General features: G+C 51.1%; 1 protein-coding gene across 10 annotated transcripts in view; it reads left to right on the top strand.

Annotated features, from left to right (window-relative positions):
- Window positions 1-3846: 3846 nt before the first annotated feature.
- CACNA1B (calcium voltage-gated channel subunit alpha1 B) overlaps window positions 3847-11911 on the top strand; it is a 495135-nt gene continuing 487070 nt past the window's right edge. For all 10 annotated transcript variants that reach the window (XM_077467940.1, XM_077467939.1, XM_077467936.1 and 7 more), the window contains exons 1-2: window positions 3847-4210; window positions 4301-4561. In XM_077467940.1, the coding sequence (XP_077324066.1) occupies window positions 4194-4210; window positions 4301-4561 (278 nt within the window). In that variant the 5' untranslated portion in view covers window positions 3847-4193. The remainder of the gene's footprint in view (window positions 4211-4300; window positions 4562-11911) is intronic.

The following is an 11911-nucleotide window of genomic DNA, read 5'->3' as shown; positions in this document are numbered from 1 at the left end:
AATAGGGGGGCAGGTAGGGAAAAGGAAAGAGAGAAAGTATGAGGAAGGAAAGTGAGAGAGAGAGGAGGAGAGAGAAATGAGAGGGGGAAAGGAGGGGAGAGAGAAAAAGGGGAGATGGGGGAGACAGAGAGAGAATGGGGGGCAGAGAGTGGGAAAGGACGAGAGAGAAAGAGGGGGAGGAAGGACAGAGAGAGAGAGAGAGAAAGGGGAGAAGGGTAAGAGAGGGAGAGAGTGAAATAGAGGGGACAGGGAGGGGTAAAGGAGAGAGGAAGAGAAGGAAGGAAAGGGAGAGATAGCAATGGGGGGCAGAGAAAGGGAAAGGAGGAGAGAGAGTGAAGGGGAGGGAGGAAAGAGAGTGATAAATGAGAGAGAGGTAAGATAGAATGAGAGTCGGGAAAGAGAACAAGAGAAGGGGGTAGGAAAATGCAAGGGGGGGGGGCATAGAGAGGAAAAGAGAGAGAGAGGGGGAGGAAGGAAAGGGAGCGAAGAGGGAGAGGGGACAGAGAGATGGAAACGGTGGGCAGGGAGGGGAAAAGGGGGAGAGAGAGGGGGGAGGAAGGAGAAAGGGGAGAAGGATAAGAGGGGGGGGATAGAAAGTGAGAAATAGAGGGCCAGAGGAGAGAGCGGGAGGAAGGAGAGAGAGAGAAATTGTGGGGTGGGTAAGGGAAGAGAGAGGAGGAAAGAAAGGGAGATAGAGAGGGGAAGAGAGCTAGAAATGGGGGGGGGGAGGCTGGGAGGGGGAAGGAGAGAGGCTGAGAAAGGGGAGAAGGGATAGAGAGGGTGGGAGAGAGAGAGAAATAGGGGGGACAGAGAGTGGGAACGGAGAGAGAAAGGGGGAAGGAGAAGGGTAAGAGTGAGAGCTAGAAATAGGGGGAGAGAGAGAGAGAGAGAGAGAGAGAGAGAGAGAGAGAGAGAGAGAGAGAGAGAGAGAGAGAGGGGGAAGGAAAGAGAGAGCAAGAAATGAGAGGGGGGAGAGTCCCGAAGGAGAGAGAGAGAAGGGGGGTAGGGGAGTGCAAGGGGTGGGGGGCTGAGAAAGGAGAAAAAAACAGAAAGGAGTTTAAGAGAGCAAGGGTAAAATAGAAGAGTGGGGAGAGAAAGCAGAGATAAAGGAGGGGTGAAGGAGAAAGTAACAAAAGAGGGATAGCTGGGGAAGACGGAGTGAGATATGGAGGGTGGATGACAAAAAGGAGAGAGAGAAAGGGAAGGAGGAAGGGGAGAGGAGAGTCGGGAATATAGATGGAGAGGAGAAATGGAGGGAGGTGGAGAAGAGAGAGGACAAAACCCGAGAGAGAAGAAAGGAGAGAGAGGTGAAGTTTTGGATTGGCAGCCCACACGGTCAGCTTGGGACGGTCAGCTTGGGACGGCTGAGTCCGGTCCATCCTGCGGTCCCTGATAAGGACTAGAGCCGATGTCTGTGGGCACAGCCGCACTCTCCCTGGCCCAGCCTCAGTCGTCATCAGCTGGTACCTGTGGCTCCCTCCCTCCCCCACCCCCCAGTCCAGATGACAATGGTTATCTCCGGCTGTCTAATGACTAATATAGGGAAATGGATATTTTCTGCTTTGTGTTGTCACGGATCGCGCAGCAGATAAAGCCAATTAGCATCCCGCTTTAATTGCGATGTGTCACAACACAGGCGGCACAAATCGGTGTGTGTGTGCGGGCTGGGGGGCAGAATGGTCGGAAGGTGCGGGCTGGGGGGCGGAATGGTCGGAAGGTGCGGGCTGGGGGGCGGAATGGTCGGAAGGTGCGGGCTGGGGGGCAGAATGGTCGGAAGGTGCGGGCTGGGGGGCGGAATGGTCGGAAGGTGCGGTGTGGGGGGGGCGGAATGGTCGGAAGGTGCGGTGTGGGGGGCGGAATGGTCGGAAGGTGCGGGCTGGGGGGCAGAATGGTCGGAAGGTGCGGGCTGGGGGGCGGAATGGTCGGAAGGTGCGGGCTGGGGGGCGGAATGGTCGGAAGGTGCGGGCTGGGGGGCGGAATGGTCGGAAGGTGCGGGCTGGGGGGCGGAATGGTCGGAAGGTGCGGGCTGGGGGGTGGAATGGTCGGAAGGTGCGGGCTGGGGGGCGGAATGGTCGGAAGGTGCGGGCTGGGGGGTGGAATGGTCGGAAGGTGCGGGCTGGGGGGCGGAATGGTCGGAAGGTGCGGGCTGGGGGGCAGAATGGTCGGAAGGTGCGGGCTGGGGGGCGGAATGGTCGGAAGGTGCGGGCTGGGGGGCAGAATGGTCGGAAGGTGCGGGCTGGGGGGCGGAATGGTCGGAAGGTGCGGGCTGGGGGGCGGAATGGTCGGAAGGTGCGGGCTGGGGGGCGGAATGGTCGGAAGGTGCGGGCTGGGGGGGGGGGGGGGGTGGAATGGTCGGAAGGTGCGGGCTGGGGGGCGGAATGGTCGGAAGGTGCGGGCTGGGGGGTGGAATGGTCGGAAGGTGTGCGGGCTGGGGGGTGGAATGGTCGGAAGGTGCGGGCTGGGGGGCGGAATGGTCGGAAGGTGCGGGCTGGGGGGGGGGGTGGAATGGTCGGAAGGTGCGGGCTGGGGGGCGGAATGGTCAGAAGGTGCGGGCTGGGGGGCGGAATAGTCGGAAGGTGCGGGCTGGGGGGCGGAATGGTCGGAAGGTGCGGGCTGGGGGGTGGAATGGTCGGAAGGTGCGGGCTGGGGGGTGGAATGGTCGGAAGGTGTGCGGGCTGGGGGGTGGAATGGTCGGAAGGTGCGGGCTGGGGGGCGGAATGGTCGGAAGGTGCGGGCTGGGGGGGGGGGGGTGGAATGGTCGGAAGGTGCGGGCTGGGGGGCGGAATGGTCAGAAGGTGCGGGCTGGGGGGCGGAATGGTCGGAAGGTGCGGTGTGGGGGGTGGAATGGTCGGAAGGTGCGGGCTGGGGGGCGGAATGGTCGGAAGGTGCGGTGTGGGGGGTGGAATGGTCGGAAGGTGCGGGCTGGGGGGCGGAATGGTCGGAAGGTGCGGTGTGGGGGGCGGAATGGTCGGAAGGTGCGGGCTGGGGGGCGGAATGGTCGGAAGGTGCGGTGTGGGGGGTGGAATGGTCGGAAGGTGCGGGCTGGGGGGCGGAATGGTCGGAAGGTGCGGGCTGGGGGGCGGAATGGTCAGAAGGTGCGGGCTGGGGGGCGGAATGGTCGGAAGGTGCGGGCTGGGGGGCGGAATGGTCGGAAGGTGCGGGCTGGGGGGCGGAATGGTCGGAAGGTGCGGGCTGGGGGGCGGAATGGTCGGAAGGTGCGGGCTGGGGGGTGGAATGGTCGGAAGGTGCGGGCTGGGGGGTGGAATGGTCGGAAGGTGCGGGCTGGGGGGCGGAATGGTCGGAAGGTGCGGGCTGGGGGGCGGAATGGTCGGAAGGTGCGGGCTGGGGGGCAGAATGGTCGGAAGGTGCGGGCTGGGGGGCAGAATGGTCGGAAGGTGCGGGCTGGGGGGCAGAATGGTCGGAAGGTGCGGATTTCAGGAGCTCGGAGCGCTGGACAGCTCCCATTAGATGCAGGCTGGCTCCACCCTGGTACTCCTCTCCTCTCGTCTCCTCCATCTCTGCTGCTCCTCCAGGGGCCCTCCGCTCCTACATTGTGGCCCCAGTGCCCCCACCCCTCCCCCACCTGAGGCTGGCACTGATTAACCAGTAAGGCCATCCAGTGAATTGGCTGTTTCCATCACCAGCAACCCCAGTGCTGAGATTTCTGTGTCTACAGGCAAAAGGAGGAGGAGGGGGAGGGGCATTTAACCCTTGCCATGCTGCCAGCTCCTCGGCTCCCTCCTTGCACTGTAGAGGAGCCCCTTCTGAATTGGATTTTTCATTTTCTTTAAGGAAGGTGTGTTGGGGGGAGGGGGGAGGAGGGGGGGGGGGGGGCTGCAGAGTGCCTACAGAAGAATATTTTTGCTTATTCCAGGGGTTGTTGGGCTAGGTGGAGCCCCCAGCTGATTGGCTGTTGGAAGTCACATGCCTGGCTTCTTATAGGGGCTGAGGTTCTCAAACTGCTTCACTGTCTTATTCTGGTAACTAAGTGTCAGTGCAGGCACCAGCAAAGGGAGGCAATCCCACCGGGCAAGGAGGCACCAGGCAGGGGACTGGCACAGGGCACCCAGCTACACCAGGATTACTGGCATCTTCTTCACACTGACTGAGGAGGAGAGGAGAGGAGTGCTTGGAGCCCCCAGCTGGGCTGCATTCAGTGGGGGGCTCGTCTGGCTCAGCAGTCATCGCTTCTCATGAAAGGCAGCAAAGTGTGAGCGGGGGCTGTGCATGGGGATGTGTCTTCACCCCCCAACCTTGGCTGCCACTTTGGATTCTAACGCTTGCCTCTGTCCGTTTGTAGAATGGCACGGTTTGGAGATGACCTGCCCACCCGCTATGGAACCGGGGTGCCGGGGGGAGCTGGGCGAGGGAGCGGCCGGCAAGGTGGCCCCCAGCCCGGCCAAAGGATGTACAAGCAGTCCATGGCACAGCGGGCGAGGACCATGGCACTGTACAACCCCATCCCGGTCAAACAGAACTGCTTCACCGTCAACAGATCGCTCTTCATCTTCAGCGAGGACAATGTCATCCGCAAGTATGCCAAGAGGATCACTGAGTGGCCATATCCTTCCTCGGGGGCAGGGCCAGAGGGCGGGCGGGGGGCTCCCTGGGGGTGGGGAGGGGGAAATGGGGCTCGCTCAATGTTACAGAAAAATGTATATACGTATTAACCAGCTACATGTCTGTATCCATTCCTCTTATATCTACTTACTTATGTATCATCTATCTATGTGTTCAAAGCCTTATTATATCTAGCTGCTTGGCTACCTATGTACCCATCTGTCCTAATCCTTAGATATATGGATAAATAGTAAGGTAGGTAGATGAACAGCTGTGTTTCCCAAGCCTTAGGTAGGTAGCCAAGCAGCTAGATATCATATGTATCCATCTGCCCTAATCCTTAGATATATGGATAAATAGTAAGGTAGGTAGATGAACAGCTAAGGATTAGGGCAGATGGATACATAGGTAGGTAGCCAAGCAGCTAGATATCATAAGGCTTGGGAAACACAGCTGTTCATCTACCTACCTTACTATTTATCCATATATCTGTGTTTCCCAAGCCTTACTATATCTAGCTGCTTAGCTACCTACCTATGTATCCATTTACCCATGTGTCCTAATTCTTAGCTGCTCATCTACCTACCTTATTTATCCATATAAGAATTAGGACACATGGGTAAATGGATACATATGATATCTAGCTGCATAGCTACCTACCTAAGGCTTGGGACACATAAATAGATGGATAAATAGAAAGGTAGGTAGGTAGATGAAAACTACTGATTGGGACACATGGATAGATGGATACATGGGTAGCTAAGCAGCTAGATATAGCAAGGCTTGGGACACACAGCTGCTCATCTACCTACCTTATTTATCCATATACCTGTGTGTCCCAAGCCTTGCTATATCTAGCTACTTAGCTACCTACCTATGTATCCATCTATCCATGTGTCCCAGTCAGTAGCTGCTCATCTACCTACCTACCTACCTACCTTTCTATTTATCCATCTATTTGTGTCCTGCGCCTTATATCTAGCTGTATAGCTACCTACCTATGTATCCATCAATCTATGCATCCCAATCCTTAGAGAGGTAGGTAGGTGAGCAGCTAAGGATTGGGATGCATAGATAGATGGATACATAAATAGGTAGGTAGATAAGCAGAGAAATATAATAAGGATTAGGACCCCCTAGGTAGAGGGATAAATAGAGAGGTAGGTATGTAGGTAGGTGAGCAGCTATTTATCCCTCTACCTAGGGGTCCTAATCCTTAGGTAGGTAGATAAGCAGAGAGATATAATAAGGATTAGGACCCCTAGGTAGAGGGATAAATAGCTGCTCACCTACCTACATACCTACCTCTCTATTTATCCCTCTACCTAGGGGTCCTAATCCTTATTATATCTCTCTGCTTATCTACCTACCTATTTATGTATCCATCTACCTATGTGTCCTAATTCCTATTAGAAAGATGGCTAGGTAGGTAGGTAGATAAGCTGACAGATATATCTGCTTATTTATCTACCAATCTAGAGTTCCACCATCCATCTTTCTCTCAGTTATCTATCTATATCCATTATGTCTGTATCATATTTAACAGTTTGGTTGCCATTGGGGGCCTGCTGTACCATATCCGCTCTTATGGCCTAGAAGTGAAAGTGTTAAAAGACACAGTGGTCGGTAGGATTGAAGGTGCCCCCCCCCCCCCTACTCAATTCAGGGTAGTGCCAGCCTGGTGTAATATGTCACAGAGAGTATTCCCAGACATATATTGGGGTGGGGTGGGTGGCTCAGGTGGCACATTGGTTGGCAGGAGGGTGAATAGAGCATGCCAACGGTCAAGGTAGTTCCTGGTCTCCAGGGTTTGGGTGTGTAGAGTTGGGAATTGCCCCCATTGAGGGCTGGTTGTTATGAAAGCCCACACCTATTGATTGGTTTGTGTGAGAGAGAGAGAGAGAGAGAGAGAGAGAGGCTTCGGGGCCTGCTGGAAGAATCCTAGCAACCCCCGTGTGTCACCATCCCTGGGCTGTGCTGCACCAGCTATGGGGGAAGACATATCCTGGGGGCATTAGGTGTATACCAAACCCACTGGTAGCCAGGGAACCGGGGGGGGGGGGGGGTCTGTAGGTTTCAGTCACTGACTTGGGGGGGGGGGGGGGTGCTTTTGTAACACCTCTATGTATACCTTACCCATAGGCCAGACATTGAGTGACACGACTCACTGTGTATCTTATAAAATGCAGACTTATAAAAAAAATAATCAGACTGGACAGACTGGCATTTTATGTTTGTTGAATTCATTATGATTGCGTGTGTTTTTTGTGTGTGTGTCTACATGTGGAATGTATGATTGGCCATGTATAGTGTATAATTCAATAAGTCATTTTTGTCGGTGTGCATTTGTGTACCTTTTAGAAATAGTACCAAATAATGCATGCTGAATATGTATTGGACATTTATTTATGTGTGTTGCAAATGATTGTGTAATGTTCATGTAGGTTTGCTAGATTTGCGAGTGTAGCGCATATGCTTGAGTGTACACAATATATGTTTTTTTTTTTTTTTTGTGAATTTGTGTGATTATATATATTATGTGTGATTATTATAGGATCTAATGTGTAGTATGTATACGATTTATGTGTGCGTGGTTTATTGTGTATGTGTCCGTGTGCCCCTATGTGTGCGTGCCTGTGTGCAGTGTGTGTTGGGGGTGGGGTGTTGGGTGTGAATGTACCGTGTCTATGGAGCTGCCACTGTTCTTTCTGTACTAGCAGCTGAATATCTAACACTATATCACTGCCTCCTGTCATCTTCCTGACTGCTCACTGTGTACACTATCATTCCAAACCCCATACAGCTATGGCAGATCATTGGATATGGTGCCAATGGCTGGGATTAGCTGCTAGTGCAGTCTGTGGGCACCCTGCTGCGCCTATTCTATGTTTGGATGATATTTATTGAAGGTGATTGAGCCTCAGTTCAAACTGCAAATACCATACAGAGGTGACGGCAAGCACACAAAAGGATAGATCTTCTATTTGTAAGCTGAAACAATTCACCTTCTAAATGAGCCCTCGCCCCTTGTATTGCACTAACTTTGCACATCTTCCTTGTGCTCCTTTGTGAAATCACAAGAGGTGATTGTGCGCCTGTGAATATACATTGTACATACAGAGACTATCTGTGGCAAAGTGCAGCAACCTTTAGCAACCATATTTTGCCAAAATTGTGAAAGATTATTTTTGATTGATCACTGTGGGCTCCTGGGTTTTGCACATTGCGTTTTGTCTTTAGAAAAAAAAAAAAAAAGCGATAGCATTGAAAGAATATTTAAACCCCCAAAAAACATTTTGCAGTTTACCCGTCTTTTAGATGTGCTGGCTGCTTTAGGCTGGGTTCACACCGTTGCGAATTGGATGCTGCTTTCCGCATCCAATTCGCAATAACGGGAGATTTTGACCAGCTCTCCATGGACCGGTTCACGTATCTTCGCAGCGGGTCCAGTGCGTCTTTTTTTGGTCCTGAAATTCGGGCTGAAATCGGACCTGAAATGGTGAACTAGGACGCGCTGGACCCCTATATGTGAACCCAGCCTTAAAGTGGGGTGCCCCCTACAAAAAAAAAGAAAATGAAAAGTCAGCAGCTACAAATACTGCAGCTGCTGACTTTTAATAATCGGACACTTACCTGTCCTAGGGTCCAGTGATACGGGGGAACAAAGCCCCCCCCCCCTCGTTCCTCGCTCCGCCCGCGGCGGCGTCATTCGTACTGTGGGCACCTGGCTGTGGCTTCACAGCCGGGCACCCACTGCGCATGCGCGAGCGGTGCAGGGCGCCGTGATACGCCGCACAGTCCTCTGGGACACGTGACAGGTCCCAGATGACTGTGCGGCGCGAGGGGAAGTGATGTCACCAGCCCGGGCAAGGAAGAAGACAGACTATGAGGGACCCCCTAGCAACAGGTATTTAGAGATGAGTAAAACATATTTTTTTTTTCCAATTATTTTTTATTTATTTTTTTAAGAATTTTAAACACTTTTTTATTTTTTGGTGGCAACAACACTTTAAAGTCCTGGTTTATTGATATTTTTCCCCATTTATTTTGACTGATGATCCAGTGAGTAAAACACTTCCTGTCTAAGGCCTGGTTCACACCTATGCTTTTTTTTTTTATGAGTTTTCAGTTTTGCAGAAACGCACTACAGTCCATTTAACATGGTGTCCTGGGGGGGGGGTCACGTTCACATCTGTGCATTTTATGTAAAGGGCCAAGGACTTTTTTCTGGTTTTTGGTTCCATAGACTTCAATGGATCAAAAACGTGTATTGAAAAATGCAAAATGCACCTGGGATATGCAAACTGCAACCTGCATAGGTGTGAACCAGGCCTAAGGGTGCCTTCTCTATCTATGGAGGAGCGATGGAGACACTCTTGGACGGATGTACTGTCTGGAGAGGTCAGTGTTTGGTTTGGTTCACATCTATGCAGGTTGAAGTTGATTTTTCCCAGTGTGTTTTGCATTTATTTTCTCCCACACACGTTTTTAATGCATTTTTTATGCGTTTTGCTTTTTTGGGAGAAGCCTGTTGTCTTGCAGCAGAAACACACCCGAAATGCACGCGCTACACTTTTGTGCATTTCCATTGAAGTCTATGGAACCAAAAGCACAACCTGTTATGGGGAAAAAAGTCCCCGCTCCTTACCAAAAAAACGCACAGGTTATTAGAAAAAGAAAAACCCACAGATGTGCATGTGACCCATAAGAAACCATGTGAAGTGGATTGTAGTGCGTTTCTGCAAAACTGAAAACGCATTGCAGAATGCATAGATGTGAACCAGGCCTTTCACGCCCCCTCCCCCCATATTTTTTTTTCTTAACTCCTACTTACCTGGAGAAGTGATTAGTACATTTCAGATACTCGCCCACCCAGCAGATGCAGAGCAGCCCCCTATAGACCCCTTCTGGCAGCGCTCGGTCCCACGCCGCCATTTCTGTCATCGTTAGGCTGCCGGCTGTTCCGGGATCAGCCAGGACGCCTCTTGATGACACGCCGTTAGGACTGCCCCCTCCTCCTTTCATAAGCCTCCTGAAATATGTGATGTGCGCTGCACTCCCTTTGCTTCCTGGGATATATGCACATCATTCACCTTGGCAAATTATGTTGACCAGGGGAATATTTTCTTTTAAATAAAAGGGGAAAAAAGAAAAGCAAAAAAAAAAAGCTGGCTATACATGTAGAGGACCGGAGGAGGGATGGAGCTGAGGGATGACGATTTGTAGGTTAAAGAGCCGCTTTACGCAGTATATACAGTATATACAGTACACCTTGAGGTTTTTTTCTGTTTAACCAGCGGGTTGAACTAAAAAAAAAAAAAAAAAAAAGGACTGACAGATCTCTCTCGCTGTGCTATTGAATTGTGACAGCGGGGACTCCCTCCCCGTCAGAATACACAGATCAGGCTGAATATGCTGATCGAATGCTGGTTTTTCAGGAGTGCTTTTTCGACAGAAGCTGGTCGTTTGTTCAACAAAAGCCGAACTAGACAACAGTACACATAAGTGAAATTTTGTCTGGTTCCTGCTGAACCGGCCCATTTCCAGTCCATGTACCCTGCTTTAGATGGGCTAATACATTGCTTAAAAAGTGTTAGCTGGGGTCATTGGTCACTCATGTAAAATCAGGTTTTACCTTTTAGGATAAGGGTTTTACATACCGTATTTATCGGCGTATAACACGTGCCGGCGTATAACACGCACCCCAAGTTTAGGAGGGAATTTAAAAGAAAAAAACTTTTTAGGAGCGAAGTTAAAGGAAAAAAAACTTACATTTAAATGCCCATCAATGCAGCCTTATCAGTGCCTTTGCAGCCTTCCATTGCAGCCTTCCATTGCAGCCTTCCATTGCAGCCTTCCATTGCAGCCTTCCATTGCAGCCTTGTCAGTCGTTTGCAGGCTTGTCAGTGTCATTTAAAAAAAAAATGGCGCTGCCGAGATACAGAGCGGATGTCCTGTGTATCTTGGCGGCGCTCGTTCTCGGCGGCTTTCGGGTATTTTCGGCCGCACTCGTGTGTTCTCTGCTATTTTCTGCCCTTCTCGCCTATTTTTGCCGCACTCGGCCATTCTCGGCGGCTTTCCGAAAGCTGCCGAGAATGGCCGAATGTGGCCGAAAATAGCCGAGAGCGGCCGAATATACCCGAGAACGGACGAAAATACCTGAAAGCCGCCGAGAGCGGCACATAAGGTTAGGAAAGGAGGGGGGGATTGGCGTATAACACGCACCCCCGATTTCCCCCCTGATTTTAGGGGGAAAAAAATACCGTATTTATCGGTGTATAACACGCAAGTGAATAAAAGCTGACCATTGTAAACACCCCTGTCAGTGTTAAATGGTTTGTCTTAACCATCTAATTGCCACTTTTGCGGACAGCTTGGTCTGCTAAAGCTGAAAAATAACAGACTAAATTTGACCATACACTTTGTTTATTCATTTATTTTTTATACTGTTTCTAAAAGTTCAACAAAAAACAAAGTTCATACAGCATAGATAGCAAGTCAAAGGGACAGAATACATAACAGGTGTAGCCTACCGAGGGCGATCTCTAGGTAGAACCTAAAATAACATCCATGGATATACTAGTTACACTAAGTTATGTTTATTCAGTCAGCGGGCTGAACAAAAAAAATTAAAAATAACGGATTCCTCTATTTGCACAAAAAAAAGACGTATGGGAATCCTTTTTTTCCCAGGATCATACTTGCCTAGGGGGATGCAGCGTTGGTTCGATGCACATCTGCCGGTACCTCTACACTGAGAACCGAGCGATCGTAAATCGCTGATGGCCCAATTCTCACAGCTCCCTGAGCAGAGAGCTGCTGACTATCAATCAACATCTCTCTTTTCTCAGCGGCTTGCTGAGAGGCTGAGACGGGTGTCAGTCCAGGCACTTTGCCGGATCCAGACTTCCATTGTCAGGATGACGCCTTCCCCCGACTGATTTACTGTGATGTCAGCAGAGAGAGAACTTCAGACCGATCTCTGCTGAAAACGGGTCACAGGAGTGCAAAACGAATTGCACTCCTGTGACCCATAAGAAAAACATCTTTAGAAATGGAAAGTGCGCACTCCTAGTGCATTACCAATTTAAAGTGGTGTTGCCACCAAAAAATGAAAAAGTGCTTAAAATTCTTAAAAAAAAATAAAAAAATAATTGGAAAATAAAAATGTTTTACTCACCTCTAAATACCTGTTGCTAGGGGGTCCCTCGTAGTCTGCCTTCTTCCTTGCCCGGGCTGGTGACATCACTTCCCCTCGCGCCGCACAGTCATCTGGGACCTGTCACGTGTCCCGGATGACTGTGCGGCGTATCGCGGTGCCCTGCGCCGCTCGCGCATTGCTAGTGGGTGC

This window comes from Lithobates pipiens, unplaced genomic scaffold, assembly GCF_037356315.1.
Source record: "Lithobates pipiens isolate NorthernLeopardFrog02 unplaced genomic scaffold, aLitPip1_a1.2 Scaffold_11, whole genome shotgun sequence".
In the NCBI taxonomy this organism is placed as follows: domain Eukaryota; kingdom Metazoa; phylum Chordata; class Amphibia; order Anura; family Ranidae; genus Lithobates; species Lithobates pipiens.
This window is presented reverse-complemented; position numbering and strand designations above follow the sequence as displayed.